Raw genomic sequence first — 23,843 nt, 5'->3', positions numbered from 1 at the left:
GAGTGATAATACAGCCCTATACACCTATGTATAGGTGTAATTTTTCCTGGGACAAATTATTCCTCTTTCCATATCAGAATGTGCTAGACAAGTATAAATAGCCTCATACCTTTATAGCTGCATCCAGACTAGGATGGGATTGTGCTTTTTTTATTTACACCAGTATAGTAGAACTTCTACATACAGACAAAATCGTAGTTTCTCTTGAAGTGCTTAGTTCACTTCAAAGCACTCTTGAAGTGCTTTGTTTGATAAGAAACGTCTTGCAAAAGCTATAGCTGCTGTACTGCACAGGCACCTGGTTTTATGGCTCCCATCTCCCCACCTCATTCCGTTCGCTTTCAGACAACTGAACCATTCAGAGCATAAGCATCCTTTGGTAAAGGATTTATTTCAGTTTCTCCACAGAGGCTTTTCAAGGTAAAAAGTCTATTCCCCTCAGAGACAGTTCTACCTTTATATGCTCCTGTAAACTGGCTCAGAAAAACTCTTCATACAGTTGTTTTTTCCCCTCTGCTCTCAGCCATCACTGGGTTTGTGGAAAGAACATGCAATTGGGCACAGAGTATGAGAAGTCAGTGTGAGGGGAGGACTGGATGCTGGGCTGAGATCCTGAAATAGGTCTGGCTGCAGAAGCCATTTCCTGTTGTGTGGAGTAAGATCTTATGTAGGGAAATTGTGTCCTTTACTTATCTCCTGAGGTAGTAGACCTACAGATAAAACACTACTTGTAAAATGTATCTTTAAAGAAAATTAATGCTTCAGTCTGTTGAAAAGTGAACTGCTCACACATTGCTAGTAGACTGGCTATGTTTTACTGAGATCTACAGTCCACTCCATGCTTCAGAGCTAATTGTGTTGTGGCATGTTTGACCAAATGGGAAACTGATGGGCTATATCTGCTACTGAAATCATAGCAAACTTTTTTTTTCCCCCAGCATTTCAGTTGTGGAAAATTCTGCTCAGCATAGGATTTGGAAAAAAAGCTTCTATGTGGGTAACTATTTGCCCCTTTTAGTCAGAGTATGAAGAAAAAATGAAAACTGATCAGAGCTGTCACCAGGCTAAGGAATTTCAAGTGGGGCAATCCAAAGAGCCAGCATAGCCAAGAAAAGTAGATAACACAAAGGTTAGTAAAAGGTTTATCACCTCTCATGCAACAGTTTTTATGACTGCCTTGGGTCATGGTAAATGGGATCCACTGGTTGATTTTCATTTGTTTCAATTAAATGTAACAAATTTTGCAAATTCTGCTAGTCATGGATTATGTAGTGCTTGGAAAATTACGGTATGATTGGTTTCTTTGGCCTTGAAAAGTCTTGCAAAGTCTTTCTTAAGGATTTGATCTCAGCCCAACCAGGTATGAGGCAAGATTATGGCTGACATCCCAGTACCAAAGTTATTTTGGGGAAATTTGTACAAACAAACTGTGTGTTTACAAAAGGGAAGGGCTAACCTTATGGTATGTGAGGTTCTTTGAAACTTATTAATGGTATTTTGGGTTTTTGCAATCAATTCAAGCTTTTTCCTGTTGTGCTAATTTGCTCTTTGGAAAGAAAATTTTCTGGCTACAAGTGATCTGCTCTGTCTGTTAGAATTAAAGGAGGTTCCAGTTTTATTGCAAAACCCGGCTGCCCACCAGTGACCTGCACTGAAGGTCACTGAGTGTTGAAATGAGGGCATTCAGGCCTTCTTTAGATATGTGGTGCTGCTATCCCAAATGCATGCCTCACCTTGGCACTGTGGCACTGATAATGGGATTGATCAATAAATAGGCTTCTCGAGGTGGTATTTTTCAGTTCCAAACCTAGCTGCTATTACCTACAGGTCTAGTGCTTTTCACTTCCCATGCTGTAAATGCAAGCATCAAAAAATGAAGAAATTTGTGATATAAATAATGTATGTGTACTGAAAAGATGAATCAGGGCAGTATTTTGAGCTTCCAGAATAAGTACTTTTTGTATCTCTTTTTTGGGGTCTTTGTCACAACAGCATCTCACAGCTGGGTCTTAGCAAGCAAAAAGGAGGGTAAACAATTTGCAAGAGGCAGCAGAACGACTTGCCTTACATCTATCACACGTATTTAAGGCAAGTATCATTATCTTGTCTATAGACCAAACTATCTCACCTGTACTCCTTTCATGCTCTTGTAATGGCAGTGAATATAGATTACAGGTTGTAAAGCTGAGAAAATACTGCTTATCAAAGTCAGAAGAGATTCACCGAATCTACTTGAAGCAATGTTAGCAAAGCCATTGCACTCTCTTTTTGTTACCTATCCAATGCCACTCTGCACTGATAAAGTTGCCTTCTTATAGGGTTTGGATATCTCAAAGGAATGGCACAGTTGCCAGATCCTTTTTCCTTTAGCTGCAAAAATAAGTAGGTGATGAGTGTTTTGCTGACTGTCATTGCCTATTTCTTTATGCAGGAAGGACCCCAAAGAAATAGCTATTTATTTAGAGATAAGTGTTTTGATTGCTATGTGAAATGTGCAAAGAGAGCAAACCATAATCCCCCTCAAAACAGAGACTTTTTTACAGATCAGCTGACTCTGTGTCATCTCTAAAGACAAGGGACTTTAGGAGAAAATTTAAAGCAGTTTCTTTGCAGTCCAGGTGCAAATAGAAGAGTTGAATGGGGTCTTTTAAAACGCTACTCCTGCGGACTTGGCAAAACATCCATGTTGGGAATTACTGGCAGCAGCTCAGCTTGTTTAGCCCTCAGGATGTTTGTGAGAATGCGTCTCTCTTTCTCTTTTGTAAACACAAATTACCTGTTGTGATAATTTTTCTCCTGTAATGCATGCTGCCTTTTTTCCTTCCTGGAAATGATCTGAAAACATCCTGAGCATTTAATTTCTCCCTTTAAATATTTTATTTTTGATCACCAAAAATCTCCCTAATATGAAGTTTTTCAGCTTCACATTAACATGATCTTAATAGGTTCTGCTCATCCTTGCATGTGCCAGACAAAATGATTTGGACAAAGCCTTGATTTAGGCACTGTGAAGCTCTCCAGACAGTCTGAATCGTACATTCACAGGTTCATAGCAGGTTACCAACAGTACAGCTTTGCGTACTGCCAGTAGGGCTGGCCAGAATGAGGATTACGTTTTGGCTTGTGTAGATGTTTGGAGGATTTTCCTATAACAGATGGAAAATCAGACCTTCTCAGGAGTGGGATCATGTCTTCCTTTGGCGGCTGCACTTCACTGAGGACTTGAAGGTTCTGCTCAAGGGCTGAGGCCTTCTGCTTTGCCAGCCCAGAAACTCACGTTCCCACCTCATGTATGGCCATATAACCTTTGAGGTCCCTAACTCCTGCGCCATGACCCTTCTACAAAGACACTCTCAGTGCTGCTGCTCCCACCCAGCCAGCATGGCTGCCCACTGACAAGGAGATGCTTCAGCTGGGGGCTGCCAGCCTGGCTTGGGCCAAGAAGTCAAACCATGTCTCTGCAGTTCAGGGCTGTCACAGGATCTGCAAACAGCTGGCTCTGCTTTACTGTGTCTTAGAAGTAGCACTAGCCCCATGCACCGGCATAATGAGCTCATGCACCAGGGCCCAGGGTTGGAAAACATGTGGTGTGGTCCAAGTAAAACACTGTTCTTTAAAATTTAAAAGAAGTTTTTAGCTGCCTGGTCAGGAAGGAAAAACAGCATCTAAATGTAAATGCTGGGGAGATGTCTGCTTGTCTCCGAAAGCAAACTCAAGGGGTGAGAAGTGGAAAGTGACCCTGCCTTGCTGGAGGCTGGGACAGGGGCAGTTGGGGGCAGTGCCTAGCTCCTACCTAGCAAGCCCTACCACCACACGCCATGCACATCCCTGACCCCATGATGGGATAAAAGTGCAAATCACACATCACCTACTGGGTGCTGAGGGTGGAAAAGAAAAAATAACCTGTGTCAGTGCAATTTTAGCAGCCCAGTATGTCTGTTGAGAAGTTAACACTCGTTGCTGGGAATGCTGCCCTCTTGTGAAAGGTCAACAGTATGGCATTCCCTCCCATCTTCAGCCCTCCTACCCTTAATGTAGGATGTTTTTGATGTGTTTTGGTGATATACAGATGAGTTATATGCTGTTACTGTATTAGATGTCGCTTCAAACGCCGTCCCTAAAATTTTCCTGTTTACAACACAGAAATCTGTGAGGACTGTTTCAAAGTCTTGGTTACTTTTCCCAGCTGAATTCTAGCTTGGGCAGAAAGAAACATGATGAGGTAGCACAGCATCTGCCTTTCCTGTTAGCTGCTGTCTTTAAGGATTTGAAATCTTAGTACATGTCTTGGGTGGGTATTGTAGCCAGACTAGCATGGCCTCCAGTGCAAACTAGCAGAACACATATTTACCTCTCTTTTCTGATATGTTCTGTAGCTTTTTTGCTGATAGCACTCAAGATATCTAGTATAAAGCCAGCTTGCTAATGTCTGTATAAAACACACTCACTGCACTGTCTACACTGTCTATGCAGATAGACCCTGGTTGAGATACTGGCAATATTTAATGAGGAGAATTAGTCTGTTCCAGAAATTGTGGGATGTTCCAGCTCCTGCACTACATGTTTGGGAGAACCCCAGAGTTTTTAATGAAAAGCTGAAGGGATCAGCAAGAAGGTAGCTGCAGTTATACCTGAGAGGGTGCACTCATCTGCAGTTTAGGTAGATTTCAGAAGCAGGGGTTATGGGTCTGGACATGTCATTCTTTGGGATTCAGAACTGAAGGAATTCATGTTATAATATTATAACTAGCTAAAAGTGGCTACTCGTCATGAAAAGGGGGATACAAATCCTCACTTCTCATTTTCTTTTCTTCCTGAAAAATGAGATTCCTCTGATACAGATGGGGGATGCTGTAAGACATGTATCTCTCTGTGCATTGCTTGGGCTACATGTGAGCCTCATGTCACACTCCCGGATCGCTGTCCATCTCCCATGTATTTCCAGCCTGGTGCTGCATCCTCTCCCTGCGCCATGATGCCACAAGCCAGGTGCCACTGGAGAACTTGAGCTGTGGGTTTATAGTGTGGCATTAAGCAGCTGAGGATGTGCAAGCGGCAGGCCCACACATTCTGACAAAATATACAGTGTTCTGGCAAGCTCTTTAAAGAGGACTTGGAGTCACATTATTATTTGCAAGCAAGATGTTTGTAAGCAAGATTTGTAAGTAAAGGGGGAGAGATTTGTGTGATGCCCTGTATCCAACTACATGGATGCTCACATCCATCCAAAGCCTGAAACGTGGCCTGCAGTTTAGTGTCAGAGCCTCTTCCCAGCACACGATGTTTCATATTGTGCATGTATGTCAGTTGCGTGACCTTACGCACCAGGAAAGAAGGGAGTTCAAAGACTGTATTCAGACTTGAAGTTTTTTGAGACTGAAATTTGATTCCTCAGTGGCAACTAGAACAGCAGGAATAAACAGGCTATTTATTCAAATATTTTCAAATAGTACTTTCAAATGGAAAATATTCTGGCATTTGCCAAGTAATCTAGACACTGTAAATGTAAACTTCACAGAATTTTTCATTATTTCATTATTCATTCTGTCATATACATTCTTACTGCAGTTTATTCTCATTTCCAGCAGATGTCTTAAGTGCCCTAGGAATGATTAGGAGAGCTCTGATTTTATATTACTCATCCATCAAAGTAAAAGACCAGGGTCTCCTCTGTCTGCTTAATACTCAGGGTAAATCCATTTTGTTGTATGGCCCTACACCAGTGTTACCCAGTAGAGGATCAGGCTCAGTCTGATTATACAGACTTCATTACTGTAGGAAGAGCAATTGCAGACAGACATCCATCAGGTCAAACATGTTTGTACAGTTGGGGTTTCAGAAGGAATGGGAGATCGTTTGTACTGGGTTTGTCAATATTGTTTCCTAAAATAATGCTATGGGTTCTGCCCAGATTAAATCAGCTTCATATAAAAAGGTGACAGGATTTTACAAGTTACATGAACATCTGACTGATTAAATTGGCTGATTAATCTTCTAAAGATTTTTGAGTCTCAGGATTATATGTGTTTGACACCGCTTCATTGCAGTGGGATAGCGAACAGGTTAGGTTTGCCTGGATTTGACATTCACTACCTATGTTCATTCTTGGTGCCTCTCCAGCCATAGGACAAATCTTTGCAGTTCTCATACCCTTCCCTGCAGAGCCAGGTTCCTTGCTGATGTGGAGGCCTGCAGCTAACACGAACCCGCCAAGTCTTATGCTTTACATTGCTCCTTGCCCTGTGCTGCTTCTCTTGCAGCACTGGTAGCTGTATGCAGCTGCGGTGCAGTGCTGGTAAGCGCAGGCTCAGGTTGCAGCCATGTGCCATGGTTCCTCTCCGCTCACATGCGCTGGGCAATCAAATAGTGGAGAGAGCTGCTATTTTATGGCTTTATCAAGCCCTGTGTTCTCCCTTGCTCAACAGACTTGCACGTTACTGGAAGGCTCTCAGCCCACAGAAATGGGGAAGGGGAAGTTCCTGTGAGTTAAATTCTCACTAAAGGCAAGAGTTTTGCCTGCTTAAGGCCAACGGCCTTTGCTCCTTCTCTGATAATTAATGGCAAAACAGTCAGGGACCATCTCCTCATGCAGAGGAAAAGTGGTGCCAGGTCACCAAAGCTGGACATGTACAAGTGAGCCAGTAATATTTGTGCAGCATTAGATCTGAGCTAGTCCAGCCTGCTGAGATGGCAAGACTGCTTCCAGATATGAGCTGGCACGTTTGCACAGAACTACATGCTGCTAGGTAAGCTTAACAGCTTAGGTGTCCATTAGTTTGAGGAACTTGGCACTGCACACTGCTGCTTGATGTAGATGTTCCCCAGGTTGCAAGCAATGAATGATCTCTATCAAGGCAGGCCTTGTGACCAGGAAACAAAACAGCTGTTCTAAAGAAAGGCTAGCAAATTCATCTCTCAATGCAGGACCTGTCAGACAAGTGCTTGCTTTACGTATCCCAGATTCTTATACAAATGGGCACTTGACGCAGCAGCTTGGCCGGCCTTTGCACACAGCTTCTGGTCGAGCAGAGGGCCGTGGGTCCCTGGAGCGTCAGAAGCAGCACAGCTGCAAATGCAGAGGAGCAGCTGCATTTTCTGTGCAAGGATTTTCCATTTTATACTTCACTTGTTTGCTCCAGTGGCTCCATAAAACCAGTATAAACCAATACTGCATCCTCAAGAAAGGTAACTGGGTTTGGAAATGCATATAGTTTATTTTAATATGGAGAATTGAGTAGGAATTAAAAAAAGAATTATGTTTTTTTCCCCCTACCAAAAAAGTTATGACATGGAAAAAAATATTACTCCCTGAATTTTTAATACTGCAGCTATGACTAGGTTCATTTAGAGGACCAATCAGCTTGACGCTGGCCCTATCAAAGCCAGCGGTAAAACTCCTGTGAGATTCCAGTTTGAGTTGAATTTACCATTTTAATGGGAATAAGGAAGGAAGCTTGTGACAATTACCCTTTTATTATCTTGTTTTGCTTGATGATTAGCAAACAGAACACTGTGTAATAACTTTATACATCACTGACATGTTGAACAAAATGCAGATCAAAAATCTCATATGAATCATATTATGTATGCTTTATTAAATTAACCTACAATGCCAGGGAATGCGTTGCAAGAAAGACAGTATTGAAATGAGACTAACATTTAATATGTGAACTGTGAGAATTGGTTAGAGGAAGTGTCATGCAGCACAGCCAATGGCATCTAATACCTTTAGGTGAGCAGTTGCAGATTGATCATTCAGGTGAGACCTTAAAGACAATTCCTTCTGTAAATGTTCTGTTGCGTGCCTATGCTGAGTGTCTGAGTACTGCCTCTCTCTAGTGACACACTGCATAAACACACCACTGATGTATGGGTCCAACATCACTTGGCAATCAGACTTCATTATGGCACTCATTTTTACAGCCCAGTATACAACACCGTTTCCCATCTGATCCTCAGATGGAGCAAGCCAGTTCCACCCATGAGGCGAGGATGAGCCCGAACGGTGGGATTTGCAGTCTCGTCTGAATCCAGGCACTGCTTGTCGGAAAAGGCTTGGTTTGGGGATCTGAGTTGTTCCTTTCCCTGTGATGCCCTACCAGAGGCAATTACTCAGATATACATGGAGAGGATGGTCAAGAAAATAGTAGAAAATGCTTATAATGGCCACATCGAGTGTTGGTTTAGGCTCTGACGTGTTGTATTTGATGAGAAAGCAAGGCAAATTTAGACTATTGTCTCTCAGCTGCATATATTTCTATGGGGCTTTGCTGACAGGGTCTCAGGGTATTTAGTATAAGGTTCTGTGCATCTCCTTTGCTTTGGAACAAGTATGATTTCAGACATAGCTTTCAGCCATGGAGGCAAAACTTCCGCCTCAGCTGCAAAGTTTAATCAGGATTCCTTCAGTAAGTGGAGAATTAAATACCGGAGAACTGTAAGTCCTTAAACCAAATGGCAATAATATGGCATTGGACAAGTCACTTAATTTCATTTTTCCTTTCTGCAATAGAAATGGTCCAGGAACTCAATGGGATGCTTTTATAGGACTAATGAGATACTTGGTGAGTCACAGAAAACCTGGTTTGTTTTTTTTTTTTACAATGGGAAAATATTCCTAATATAAAATGCAGACACTAGAAGGAAAAAACAGCAGCAGAGAAACAGAAAAATAATCTGCCAAAGCAAACTGACTTAGAAAAGAAAAACACTTCACTTGTCATCATCTCTCTTCTGCGTTAGCAACAAAAGAAACGTTTTCTCCTCTGGAAAACATCACTGATCTGACACATCCTCCAGGACACACGGTGCCTGTATCACCAGAAGACACCCTAGTCACCATTCAGCTAACTTCACCCACCAGCCTTTACAAATATTGCTTGGTTATTAGCTTATCACCTGGCCAGCCCAAGGGCTAGCCATTTCAGGGAAAGTACAGAAATCCTTACCATAAATAATGCACCTAGCACATCTGCCATCTCACTCTGTTCTTCTAGGGCAGCTAAGATGCTGCATCATTTACTGCTTCACTGTATAGTGAAACACATCGCTCCATGTGGGAAATGTATTTGCAAAGATTACCCAGCAGAAGAGCACAAAATTATTTGTACTGGAACCTGCAGCTTATCAGGAAAATGATGTTTGGCAGGGACACAGCTAATGTCTAGCAGAATGTAGCACGTTTCCAGTTCTGGCAGTTGCAGAGGCAGAGCTGCTTCCAGCAGGGCTGCAGGTAGCAGGAGGCTGATTGATGGCAGCCGGGCCTTGGACCAGAACCGGACCAGGGACCGAGAGAGTCCCGGTGTCTGGTGGGCATGGCAGCTTGCAGGAGCTGTGGGCATGAGTGGCGCAAGTACTTCACAGCTGCAGCTCTGAGAGCAAACCTGCCCCCAGAGAAGTGCTCACCTGCTGTTCCCCAACCCCTCAGCCCTTGCAGTAGAACAGTTTTTCCTCCACTATTTTTCCCAGTTCTTTTGGACTAATTGTAGCATCTCAGCATGGTCACTAAGCAAGAAAAAAAAAAAAGCTCTTCCAGACAGATCAAAGCCCTCCTCATCTCAGAAGGAAAACAAGCAGGCCCCCAGCCCTGCAGCCCTCCCACTGTCACAGATCCCATCCACCCAAACCACAACCTTCTTCCCCTTTTTATAGCTGGCAGCTGCTGTTCCTAAACTAATAAGTGCCAGTGGGATCTCTTAGCCCACCCATTTAATCCCTGGCTGCCCAGTTTGCAACTTTGTCTAGTGGTGTCTGTACCAAGCATTAAACGTCACAAGCGTTCAGAAGCTGCAAGATCACAGCGTCTTCCTTTGTCATTTTTTAGATTGTTTTAGTTCAGTCAGTTTTAAAGCTTTTACCAACAACTGTGAAGACTGTTCCTTTCTAAATGAAAGCTGATTTTACATCATGGCAGGTATTTGAGTTTTTAAGAGGCCGGCCAATCACTATGAAGGTTGTCAATGCTTGTTCCTGGCTTTTTTTTCTCATCTTGCCGAAAATGCCTGCAGAAAAGAAACATTCCCTTATGTGAAGGGTTAATCTACCTGCGTTAAGTCCACTAGGAGTTTGTCTGTCACTCTCTGTGGGGGATGAAAGTAGACATGACCCAGTATTCTTCAGGAGGTAAAAAATTAATTTTCCTGAAGTGCTACTAGAAAACAACGATGATTATTGAGTATTGCAGGGACTCTAGAAACCCCGCAGAGAAAGGCTGGGAGCCTCACGTCAAATCTGGTGAGAGGTGGGGGGTTGTAAGAGTAGCTCCAATGAGGATACTGACTTCAGCAAGACCTGTGTCAGTGTCAGGCACCCCTTTATACAGCAAAAAGCAGCATCCTTTGAACGTTGCCTTTTTCAGCTTTGTGCAGGCCTGGCTGTCTGGGGTAGAAAGCAATGGTGCAGCTGCCCTGTTTACCCCTCAGGGCTGTGTTGATGGGCTGTTCTGCAGCCTGGTAAACGTGCATGGCTTCATACAGAGAGACAGGAGCTAAATTGAACTCTGAGCACTGAACGTTCCCTGAAGTGACTCAGGTTTCTAGTGATGTGGTAAAAAAAGAGCAAGACTAGAAAGCCTTAGAGGCTGCCACACAGGAGTGCAACAGTCTGGGCAGTGACTAAACCCCACGCCTGTGACAAATCACCCCACAGCCTCCCTTTCAAGCATACAAATAGATCAACAGATAACATACTACAGCTTCTACTCACTTGTTGCTCTTGGGCAGAGACATACATGATTCATTTCTCTTCATACATTCATCCTCTAACTCTTCATCATCTGCACTGTTCTCACAACACCTTCCAGTTTCAGCACAGCATCCTGGTGGTGAGGTGCCCAACACACCATCGGTACAAATGCCAAAGATTGAGGCAATGTTCAGAAAAACATGCCATTTGCTGCAGAACTAGTTGACAGAGATAGCCCAGATAAACATGAAAGAAATGGCTTAGTTAGGATCAACCGAGTGCAATCAATCAGCACGACAGCTAAGACTGAGGAGACAAAGCTACGTTTGCATTTATACTCTAACCTGTTCTCTCAAAGGAGAACATTAGGATGTTTGCCTAGATGTTACAAATTACTTGGAAAAAAGGTACCTTGATGCAGTTAGCAATTATAGGGTGTTGATCGTTTTGGCTCTTTCTGCAGTGAAACAAAACAGTAGCTCACACCAAGGGACTTAGGTGCTGCCAGGGGGAGAAACTGCACGGTTCTCTAGGAGTTGGAGGTTTTAAGTGTGCTGTGTGCTGGCAATCATGGCCATACTAGAAGAATCTTTTCTGATAAAAAAACCAACCAGGATTAATCACTAAGCTCACAGAAAATGAGAAGGGAAGCACAAAATGGAGGATAGGATGAGAGATGAGGTGAGACCCAGGGTTATTCAGTATCCTAGGATAATTTCTGCATTTTATCTGGCCAGATGCCACACAGAGGCTGCCTGCTGCATCCCTGTTTGCCTGGTAGCAGCCTCTGTGTGTTAGATTGTGTGACAGTCGAGTTGATGGCCCAGCGGGAAAGCTGGTGAAAGGCAGAGCTTTATTAGTAATCACAGAGAATTTGCAAAAGGCTATGGCTGTTTGCTTTCAGCCTTATCCTGACCCTGTGATTAGGGATGCACTGATCATTATTTGCTTATTAAGACTTGAAAACAGAAGGCGGAAACTTACTCTGCTCCTTTTCACAATCGGCACGTGTTCATATGAGCTTTTAGTATAGAGCAGATGCAGTAACTACCGAAGTGAGATTTTCCAGGGACATTACAGGCTTTAGAACACGTCCTGCATGACTGGAATGAACCAAAGCTAACATTTCCTCTTTGTTTAGATATTAAACTCAAGTTCATTGAACCATTTCTTCTTTTCATGCAGGGAGACCTTTAAAGCCATGTACTCAAGTACAGGCTTGAGATGACCTGTAAGGTTTGGTAACTGTAATCAGGTCTTTGCAAGAAAAGGTGTAAGCCTCCTTGCAGCCCCGAGTTAAGACCAAGACCCAGGGAGAGTGGGGTTTTAGATTCAAACATGTTCTCCTGCTTTCTATTAGCTAATTCTGTGGTGGCTGTTTTGGATCCTATTTTAAGATTATTCCCTTACATATCTTCATTTCTGGAAGGAACTGTCTCTGTGAGGATAACCCGTGTGTCAATCCATCTCCCAGTGCAATCTGAGTGCAAAAATTCTGGAAACTAGTTTCTATCCGTATCAAAACACACTGCCATGAACACTTCATGAATGGTGCTTATAAAGTATTTTGAATTTCTTAGAAAATGTTGAATGTTACAGTCTACCCAAATTGTTAAATTGTAAAGTTGCACACTCAGCCATTTTAATAATCTTCATGTACTCTGGAATAAAAAAATTCTTTGTATATCCCTCAGTGACCAAAATGGAAAATAAGACCTCAAATTTTCCTCGTAACCAATTCAAAGTCAGTTCCCTAATGTGGCCATAATATTAGAATAAAACATACAAGCCAAGGATAATGCTATGCTCAATATTTTATTTATATTTTTATGTAAACATAATTTGCTTTGTAGGCACAATATAACAAAAGCTCTAAAGCAACAAATACAATTGAACAGTGTTTCAGTTCACTTCAATCAAGCTTAAGTTAAAGAGAAGCTTTCACAGTTCCTTTAAGGCAAATTGAGAAATAATTTGTTTCACTTCAAGAAAGTATCCAATTGTCTTTATAGTTGTTTAAACAACACTGTCAGTAGTAAGCACAAACCTTCATTTCTACTACAACAAGACTTGGTCATTAACAAGTCTCGGCATCATCATTTTGTATAGCATGCCCTCTACCACTTCAGATGCGATACTACCGTTTGTGGTATTCTAAAAGGTACTTGGGGCTTGTGGGCCAAATCCTGCTAGCACAAATCCTGCCTCCAGAACAGATACCTGAAAAATTTCCATTCATTTCAGCAGTAACTTTCATATATGCCATATTAATACCAGTAAAACACAGAGTAGAGTTTAGCTTGCTGATGGTAATACTCATCTGTGTTGCACTTACTTAGGTAGATTCAGAAGTATTTCTTTGTACTCAACTGCAATTACCTGATATTCTGCTGATCAGAAAATGGCCCTAAAATTGGTATGAATTAGCATGAAGACTATTTTTGCCTTGCTAACAAAACCAGAAAGAACTAGCCAAAATTATTTAATTTGATTGTTGTCCCTATGGTGTCTGTGGCCCTGACCAAGATCACCCATCTTTATTTGTCCTGAAGGGCAATTTAACTGTAGAGCCAACCATACTGCGGTTTGTAACAGAAGAACGGATTTGCTATTCTGCTTGCCCTACTAATTTAAGGCCTTGAGAATGCCACTTTACTGCCAGCTTGAAGGTCACCAGCAATATTGCTCACTTTGGCGTCAAATCAAAATTCCTAGTTATGCTAAGGTTTGTTGCAGGACAACAGCATTACACTAACTGCAAAACAAAATTGGGCATGTTTCCTACCATTGTTGGCTTATGAGTCGTGAAAACTTAATGGCTTTCCTTAAAAGCCCAACTGGCAAGCCCAATACATGGAAAACTCTCACTGAATATATATTTTTTCTGTGGATGAAGTCCCTATTTGGGCCCAATATGGCACTGGAAGTGTAGGCAAGTCCAGCTTGAAAAGAAAATCAACTATAGTGAAGTTCTGCATCAACATCTAGAGAAAACTGAAGTTCTGGTTCAATTAATATTTCAAAAGCTTTTTTGGCATTTTTTTTCAGAGTTATTTCTTCTCATTATTTTTTGTTTAACCCAAGGGAAACTCCTTCAGAATGAACATTCTGCACAATTATCTGGTATTAGAACAGCAACTTAGTGAGTACAGTGTAAAGAGATGGACATTAATACTCAGGCAGCAAGATGAAAAAAACAGAAAAAACAAGAGAGAATCTTCTAAAACCACACATAAAAGTCATCCAGACCCACAAGTCCTTTCACATTGAGAAAAGCCTGAGAAGCCCTCCCTCTCCACTTTTCTGTATTAGTTTTTAACTTCTATCACTACAGGATACTTGTAGATTTAGGTGAACAACTAGCCATGCCCAGGGAAATACTTTCTTTTGAAAAAAATCTATTAATTCAAAGATTTATGGCATTATACAAGGTCTCTGACATTCCTTTAGCATTTCTGCTGTAGGTGATTGCAGTCATTTTAAAATAATTGTTTTAACAAGACAATTGAGGACCTGAGTAGCTGCTGCTTGGATAGCTGAAAGACATGGAAAAATATTTACTTTTGTCATGTTCAGATATAGTTTCCACTAGTGGGAGGTAGATAAGACTAGCTGGTCTTGATCCTGCAAATAATTACAAACGTAACTGTACATGTGGAGCAGAGCTTTTTATTCTGTGATTCTGTAACTACTCACCTAGATAAAGTTATCCCTGTGCATACTTTCTGATGGGATTAAGGCCTAAAACTCATTTTTAACAGGGTTAACATCCATAGGAGTTCAGCTCCAGCTTGATAGTTGATCAATGCATTAGCTATTTCAGAGCAGTAAACTCCGTCAACAAATTTTTCCACATACTGATGAGTGATCCTTACCAATATGATTTAAAAATTAAATTTAAATTGGTTTGGATTTTGGACACAGATGAATCAATGTGTCCTTAGCAGAAGATGTTGATCTGTCAATAACAATGCTAAACACTACAGGCAATTAAAGTCCTGGGTCTAAAAAGAGTGGCTCACTGATCCTTCTCTTTGCCTGTAACGTACAGGGTGATAGCTCAGATCAACAGGAAAGCATGATAGTTGGCACTCTGAAGTGTTTAATTACTGGTACTGATGACTAACGTGATTATACAATACTAATCAAAGTCTCTCAATTAATGATTTCTTGCACAATTTCAGATTCCACAATTCTAAATGAGGTATTTTTGAAAATGAAGATAGGATTGCTTATAAAATGATAAAGCATGACTGAGGAAAATGAAAACTCATCTTTTTTGCAACTTTTATCTGTGGTTCATAAAAGGAAAACTATTTTAACACTGAAAATCCACAAACTTAAAATCCTCCCTCTAGTTACTAGAATCTTCCAGACAGCAAGTGGGGAATTTTTTTTGTTACTGTTTCCAACTTGCAAAAAAAGCCCAAACCCCCCAAATAACTTTATTCAAAATGTTGGAATTTGCATGAGAAAGATGCCCATCTAAAATTACACAGTAAGTTAATAAGGCTTTTAAACCAGAACAGAAAAATCCACGGGACTCCTACAGGGAAATTGGTTATTACACAGGAATGTCATAATACTGCACTGGATGAGAATGGCACTTGTGTTCAAAACAACAATGATCAACAGCTCATAGCTCAGCTGACTGCAGACAAATACAACACACACTGTACTACAGCATTTGTTCACTGATGCACAGAATAGATTTCCCAGTCTTGTTCCCTTCTACTTCATCAATCTTCCTGCTTCTGCCACCTCTGGCTGTTACTGGATGAATGGCATGCGCTCTTTATTCTCATTGTCCCCTTCATGGTCTTCTTCCTCTTCTCCAGCCTCGCTTGTCTCTGTGCTGTCGTTGGCCATCTGTAGGATGAAAGATGAAGGACATTAAAGCACCTTTCACATTGTTTTATTCATTCTTATTTCAGTTTGATTCATTTGATAAAGTGAATCAAAAATGAAAGAAGACATGGTTGCAACATGAAAATAAACATTCTGTCTGTGCAAAACTTTTGTTGGCACTACACCACTTCCAGCTAAAATGGTAAGCTGTTCCCTCACGGCTTACAGCTGAATTATGTAACAGAAAGCTGCTTTGTAGGACAGTTGCACAAGCAGACTCTGATCTGTGCACTTGTAGCAAACTGATATTAAGGCTCTCAGACAGGAAATATGACTGTGTATGAAGTTTGCAGAATGTGTGAGACCTCTGGTTTACCTCCTTCTGTATCTGCTCTTCCAGAAACAGGTAATGTTATTCTTTAACGCCAGCTAATGGATGGAATCGGGTCCCACATGAGGCATAGTGTCATGAAAACTGAGAGCGCAACTGTTTTATATAAAAAACAATGAAACTGTATAGAGCAGTGGATGTGTAGAGGCTGGCAGAATATACCCATGACAGAGTGCTCATCTTGGATCATACAGGACTGAGTACTCATCTTGGATCATACAGGACTGGGGAGAAGCTGCATTTCCATATTTTATCGAAGATGTCTGTACAAATAGTAGGCAATTGCAGAAAGTTGTAACTCAGGGTAGCATTTAAGGAGAACATTGTATTTCTTCCCATGGGAATATTTATTACAAGCTGTGTAAAGGTGCAAGACTCTCCTGTACTTCACCTTGTCAGTTTGACTTGTCGCTGGAGGCACAAGAGTCTGGTTAACCTGACAGGTGGTAGCATTTAACAGCATAGATTAGTATGACTGAATTCTCTTATACACCAGCATTAGCTCTCTTAGGACACAAGAAGATTCTTGTATTAGCTTATAACTATTTCAAAACCAACTAAGCAAGGGACCCATTCACTTTTTAAAGAGAAATGCAGTGACGTTGTACCTTCCCTGTTTGATCACTAGCCTCTGCTGGAAATAAAAATCTCAAACAGAACCTGATTCCAATGGAAGAGCAATGCTCTGAAGTTCCCCATATTTTTGAATTAACACCCTTTTGTGAAAGTGTATCAAATTTGTTCTCACCTTCTAACCAACGGCTATTGTGAATATACAATACCAAGAGAACCAATGGAATAAACATATTAATGTTGTGTTATGGATTATTTTTTCAGTTTTAAGATGCATTTCAGCTACAAAATAATGCCCAGTTTCCATATGTGAGGTCCCAAAAGCCTTCCTTTTCCTTGTAGTGATTTTGTATGAGATTTGGGGCCAATGTCAGATTAAGCGCGAGTAAGACCTTAACTGTAATTCCAGGTTCTTTTCTGTTCTTTTGAAAGAGGAGATACCTCAGGTCTGAAAGCAAACTTCATACATCAGTATTGTTTTGAAGTCAGTTTTTCATGATCTTTACTGCTCTTTCCTACATCATCATCTAATGTTTAGGTGTGAGCCTGACTTTTCATTTACTACTGCTCTCTGTAACATTTCAGTACCATGTTAAGTGCTCCAAATCCAGTGGACCAGAGCTCCATCACAACTATCTTCCTTCAGAACATTTCTAGCAGGAAGTATTTAGATATTATACTTCATATATTATAAAAAAAGTAAAAGAAATTCCTACCAAAGGTATACTCTGACTTTTGCATGGAAATCAGAAAGCACATCTATGTTTGTACACTGAACTAATGACTGTGTCTTTTTCTGTTCAATCCACTTATTAATACAGGAATTTTTTATTATGTGAAATGTCTATTTGTTTTCCATCACAGGGACAGAAATAGATGTGGCAGTTTCACCCTGACCTAAGACTTATAGATGCATTTTTGGAGAGGCTGATAGCCATTCGTTATAGAAAAGTAACTGCTGGGACTCTAGGAATTACAATTCTATTCCACTTTGGATTAAATATATAAATTATGATTATTGGTTGTATTTAGGTGCTATGGATTTAGAAGAAAACTGTATAAAAAAAAGTAAGGGACATGTCTCCAAAAGTCACTACCATGCTTTAACTTGTGTGACTGTACACTGAATGTGTAGTGCTTTGCACTCACCAGGGGAGTTGGTGCTTTCTCCACATCCAGAATCAGTTTTCCTATATTTCCTCGGTCATGGATTCTCTGCATGGCCTCCTTCACCTGAAAGAAAGATAACCTACTGATCATTTTCAGGTACACACTAAGAGAAGCCTGAATTCCTTCCTTCCAAAACCAGCAATACATTTAAGGCATGCTATGTGCAAGGTCATTCAAACAGCTGCTTGAAACAAAATTAATAGTTAAACATTTTTAGTTCATTTGCAAGGCCTGATTTTTGCATTGTGTTTGCAAAAATGGGATGTGAGTCTCGATGACAGTTTCTGAATAGTGTGATACATACATAATGTTAATGCAGTACAAAAGCAACGGTTAGCTGAGGTGCAGAAAGAAATATAGGCTCAGGGAGTTAATCCTTACAGGCTGTTCATTAGATTTTCTCTTTGCAGAATATTTATCAAGAAACCCTACTTTCACTAAAAGTATGGAATGTTTTTCCAATTGACCTATGATATTTTTCAATTAATTTCTTTTGTGTTCCTATAAAGAGAATGCCATATCCAGACAGTGGCTGTGATCAATGCAATACTGTGGTTCTCACTGCATAAGTATTTCTTTCCTTCTTTTTCCACTTTTTTTTTTTTTTTTAATTTTAAATAAGTAGAGTCCTACAGATACCACTAAGACTAGACATTTAACAGCTGGCTGCAATTAGCACATGTGAGAAAGGAACAAAAACCTCTTCTTGCTAGTGCACTGGAGAGGAGCTTATTTTGATGTATGAAGTTTCAGAACTCATGAGAGCTCAGTGTTGATGAATTGAAATTGTGTGTGTTGCACTGAATGTTCAATGTGCAGCATGCAGACCACTATTAAATCACTGAAAATTGGAAATGTCAAAAGTTTCCTCACTTTCACGGTGGGAAACTTCAGGAACTGAAAATGTACACATAAAGGCTGTTTCATATCCTCATCACGCTATTTTTTGCTGGCATAACAGGATATGTTCAGACAAGAAAGAGTTTTATGTTAATAGGATCTACCATCTGTGACATAGTTTTATTGAATATTTTAAGAGTAATGGCATAAAAGTTTGAAACAATATGCTGACTTGGGAACAGGTGGGTCCCACAGTACATTTAAAAGCCTGAATTGGGGTCCAGGCACCTAAGATAATTCCTGAATGTCTAATACAGAAGGAAGTATGAGATTTTTAAAGATACTAAGCAAATACAGCTTTCAACTTTCAATTAAATTTAATGGATGCTGGGCACAAAATGTCTTTAGCATCTGTCGGCCTTATTTTGAAAGCTGACTGGAGTGAACTCAGTATTACAACCTTAATTTTGCCAAGTGGTTCCCTCAATTAGTAAATACGAGACTTAAAAATATCCAATCTGTTAGAAAAAAAGAAAAATTGCACTTCAAAACATAATGACTTTTTAACTTAGGGCATAATTGTAAATTAACCTTGGAAAACACAGTCTTATGAATCCCACTGGATAGGAGGTTGACCTCTAAATGTAGTCCACAAAATCACAGTAACTTTTATGAAGTTACCTTACAGCATAAACAATCCCTAATTGTTCTGTGCTATGGACAATATTCCTTTAAGAATATCCAACAAAGACTCTGAAGAAGCAGCAGCTGTATTCTTTTTTATTACTCTTACTAGCCAAATCAAGCTTCTAGGAGTCTATAGCACAGCATAAATAACCAACATAGATGTGACAGAATTGGAGAAATCAGCAAACACAATTGCCCATCCATTGAAATTTATTACCAGAACATCATGTGGAAAGCAGGGTATGCAAAATTTATTTTCATTTGTACCATATCACATTTAGCAAGGCAAATTTGAGGAAAATGTGCTTTCCCTGCATTTTTCGCATGCACAGTATCAAATTTAAGACTCTGGAGAAAGGTTCAGGAGTTGTTTCCAGGACGCTTGTACGTAGCTTGCAAATGCAAATAGCAGGCAGAGGCAAAGGGAACAATAAAACTTATAACAATAATAGGGGCTATGGAATCCAGATGGAGCTATTAAAATATATTAAAAATTTGAAAAAAAAAGTTTGAAGAGCTGATACAACATCTGCATATTTTAGTGTTATTTGTAACTTACCTACCCAGTTAGTCAAATTCTGTACTAGTGCAATGCCATTCAGTACACTATGTCTGAGTTAAGAGCCCATGAGCTATTTTATAAATGAGTAATTTTTATGTTTATGGCTGCTAAAAGTCCCCTTATTCAACCAAGACTGCAACTACTTGTTTCCCAACGTGCCTGAATATTGAAACCATTCCCTCTTATACTATAGAGGGCAGAGAGAATTAAAAACCTTCTTTGCTATGCAAGTATGGTTAAGGCTTAAGTTCTATGCAGACTATATAAAAGCATTTACTTTTTCATGTGAACATTTAAGCTGCTGTCTGCCTTTCACAGAGCATGGTAGGGAGCTTCTGCTAAGCCTGTGCCTGAGTGTTTGCATGTTACCAATGAAGACAGTGAATCACTCTCCACTTGGTTAAAATCAGACCCAGGCTTAACTGGTAGTACAGTGAGGCATGTGGAAATCCTGGAATTTACTGGAGGTTCTCTGAAGTGGTTGAAGCTTGATTCAAAATAAATATCCCTTCCAGTAGCAAGGATCAAAAGGGTTTTCCTCTTCTTACAGAATTCCGTCCCCAAATTACTTTTCATCAATTATTCTGTATTGGTTGCTATTTGCATTTGTCAGCTCAAATCCAAGTAAATGGATCTGACGTACTTTTGTTTATATGGACAAGTTAATTGAATTTCTTCTTGTGCAGTATCATCAGCAAAAGGCTCTTGGATTGGAAATAGTGCAAAGGAGCATTTACTAATATAAAGAGTTTTCGCTGGAATAAAGGACAAAAATTCTGTTGGTCTTTGCTTTCAGTATAGCTCAGCCCTTAGAGGGTTTGTGTCTAAACTAATGCTGAACTACAGATTTTAGCCTTGAGAGCCCCAAAATTGACACAGTATGTATCACAGAGCTCTGCACTGGAATCAGAACTATTTTTACACATTAGTGGACAATTGGAAAATGCTTCCACTTTCCATGTTGTTTATGTAAGGAACATTGGCAAACCAGTTACTGAAAAACAAGGAAGACCCAGAATGCTGCACAGCCATGCACTGTCTGATGAACCCAACATAGGCACTCCTAGGCAGCAGTAGAGGAAAATGATTAATAGCAAAGGAGAAATAAAAAGAATCCCAAGTTTGCCTTTTCCCTCAAGCACACTTGCATTAATTTGTATTTTAGTTTGACATAGTGTTTTTAAGCATACTCTAGAATAGAATCATCTTCCCCTCTCTGTTCAGTCTAGTGGAAAATGAGAGCAAACACAGGAAAAAAACCCAAACCACACTTTCTAACTCAGTTTGAAACAATTTGCATTTGCTTTAGGGAATATGCTTTTGTAATTGGAGAAACAATTTTGAACAAGTATATTTCTCTGATCCCTTTCAGCTCTACAAATGGTACAGTCATGGATATATTATCACATATCCTCATTCAAGTATTTTTCAGCAATGACAGTGAATCTGGAAATTAAGATGACCTATGCAATAATGAGGTAATTTGTAAAACAAAAACCACGGTCTAGAAAGACAAACCCAATGTACCTCAAGGTCCTTTACAAGTCATGCTTACCATGCCCTGTGAGAAATATTCAAATTCTCATTTTCCATCATAACTCCCCGAGTGCTGCAGATTTTCTGAGCCTTCTATGAGCTCCTTCCTCATACCACTCTGCTCGACCCAAGCAGAGAGGCAAGGAATATAACATATATAGAGCTTAACTGGGAATGTACAGAACCATTGCACTATGTTAGCGTTGTAGGCAAAATTTAGCAGCTTTAACATTTCTTCGAAAATTTTAATCTATTAACACACCCTTGCACATTTAAAAAGGTGTTATGCTACCAACGCTACCAACAGAATTCTTCAAAGAAGTCTTGATACAACCACAGGATAAAAAAAATCACAAAGCTGGCAAAGAAGACCTGTTGTGAAAAAGCCTATTCAAGTATATTTTCCTGAGGGGATGTTATGGTCGGGATCTCAGAGCTTCTCTTGGATCAGAGCCATTTCTGGCCATCTGTATTGTGTATCATACTGAGAAGAGCAACAATTACTGTCAGTAGACCTTGGTAGGAGAGTAAGGGCAGAAATGCCTTCATGTTACCAGTCAGAGAATGTTCTAAGTGTTTCACGACAGCTGTGTTCTCTGGAAGTATGAAGTTTGACAGCTGTACTGAATCCTCTCTAACGCCACCATAGTGTCTCTCTTGGGGTACTCCTCAAAAGTATCAAGAACTTTGGATATTGTGTCCTCTTTAAAATTTCTTATTTTGCTTCAAATAGGCTCATCTTCTCCAGCCTTCAAATCTTTTAAAAATCAAGCCGAGGCACTTATCTTAAAATGGTAATTTTCAATGATAATTTTATTGTTTAATACTTTCATCTCCTACCAGACTAGATTTTCTCTCTCTTCACAAACAAGCTGTAACAACAAAGCCTCCCTCTAACAATTTTTATACAGGTAAGTATTGCAAAAAGTTAGTATTTTTAAAAGTCTGCTTACAAACTAAAACAGAAAAGCAAAGAAAAAGCAAGTTGACTGGCCACACTGGGTTCTAGATTCAAGGGACAGATAGTTGCCTTGTCTTCCTACTTTCAAACATCTGAGCTCTACAGGCTCTCAAAAACAATGCAGGTAATGATATACAGTAAAGAATAGGGTTTTGGAAATTCTAACAATGGCCAAGTCTGGTATTCCATGTGGGTGTAACAGATTTTTAAAACCTGGATTGAGAAAGCTCAATACTTGTTCCTCCTAATGAGAACTTTGACAATCACTGACTGTGCTAATAGTTGTTTGCAAATTCAGAAATGATGCCACACTCGGGGTAACGGCATGCAACATTTTGCTCAACCTTCCTTCACTGATTAAAAAATTAAAATTATTGAAAATTATAATCCTGTCCTGTTCATACAAGAGTAACACAAAGGAATCAACAGGAAAATCTCAGCACATCTCAGGACAATGCTTCAACTAGGCAGTTGTATGTATTTTGGGGTATTCTGTCCGTGTGTTTTGGGTGAGTGTTTATTTCTGCACTTTGTGATGGGGAAAAGGTTAGTCTGGTCTTTACTCTGTGGGGTTTTATAAAGATAACTTTCCAATGGAGTAGGTTGCTAAAATGATTCATTCAGTGTTGATGATTCTATTGGATTTGGGGAATTTGACATAATTTTAGAAAGACCGATTATGTACCTTGAAATTACTGATACTTAGGTCTTGATACTACCTATTACCAAAATAAGCCAAAAAAGAAGACACAAAAAATCTTTTTGTAAAAAAATTGTCACTGCAGCAAAGGGAATGTTTTCAACTAGGCTGTAGTTCACAGAGATGCCTATATAGCCTCAATTTAACAAAACAGCTAATTTAGTAGTATCACATTAGCTCTAGATATTGTTATGGCAAAATAGCATGGTATTATAAACACAAAAGATTCCCTGTTCCTTGTAGCAATAATATGCTAAATTGATGTAGTATCTCTAAAAGAAAGACAGATTTCCATGTTTCTTTCACTAATACCTCATGGCAGACCATATGATTTGCAAAGTTTTTATTTCACTAAAAGCAAAAGAGAATACAGTACAACAACAGCCATAAATTATTTTCCTCTACTGAATACAACAGCAGTGTATGCACTGGGAACATGGTATGATTTTATTGTAGCCATTCTGTCAGTAGTGAGCTGATAGCAATTCTAATTTAAAATAAAGTACAAGCTTGCATAAAAAAAAGAGAAAAAAATTATTTTGGTTTCTTACTGGCATTTCTAAAATAGTAAAGTACTAAAAATAGCAGAGTGCTAATAGTAAAGTACTAATACTGCAACTAAGAAATCAGCTTTTAGGAATCACGTTATATCCACAAATGACTTATGTAAGTTTAATTAAGTGCTCCGTCAGCACTCCTGACTAATTTGCAATATATTTCTATGTGAGAAATATATGTAAAAAAAGCACAACATTAAGCATGTTTTTACCTGTAACCACTCAGACTGGAAAAAATATCTTCATACTGAAATTAAAAATAACAGCCACAACACAGTTGTTTTCCTCAAATAGTTTCTGCAAATCTAAAATCATGAAAAACAAGGTGTATTCCA

General features: G+C 39.8%; 1 protein-coding gene across 1 annotated transcript in view; it reads right to left on the bottom strand.

The window, feature by feature from the left end:
- Nucleotides 1-15,453: 15,453 nt before the first annotated feature.
- VAT1L (vesicle amine transport 1 like) overlaps nt 15,454-23,843 on the bottom strand; it is a 62,074-nt gene continuing 53,684 nt past the window's right edge. The window contains exons 8-9 of the mRNA XM_059825042.1: nt 17,645-17,728; nt 15,454-15,552 (exon numbers count right to left, since the gene is read on the bottom strand). Of these exons, the coding sequence (XP_059681025.1) occupies nt 15,454-15,552; nt 17,645-17,728 (183 nt within the window). The remainder of the gene's footprint in view (nt 15,553-17,644; nt 17,729-23,843) is intronic.

Source organism: Gavia stellata, chromosome 15 (genome assembly GCF_030936135.1).
Source record: "Gavia stellata isolate bGavSte3 chromosome 15, bGavSte3.hap2, whole genome shotgun sequence".
NCBI classification, from domain to species: domain Eukaryota; kingdom Metazoa; phylum Chordata; class Aves; order Gaviiformes; family Gaviidae; genus Gavia; species Gavia stellata.
This window is presented reverse-complemented; position numbering and strand designations above follow the sequence as displayed.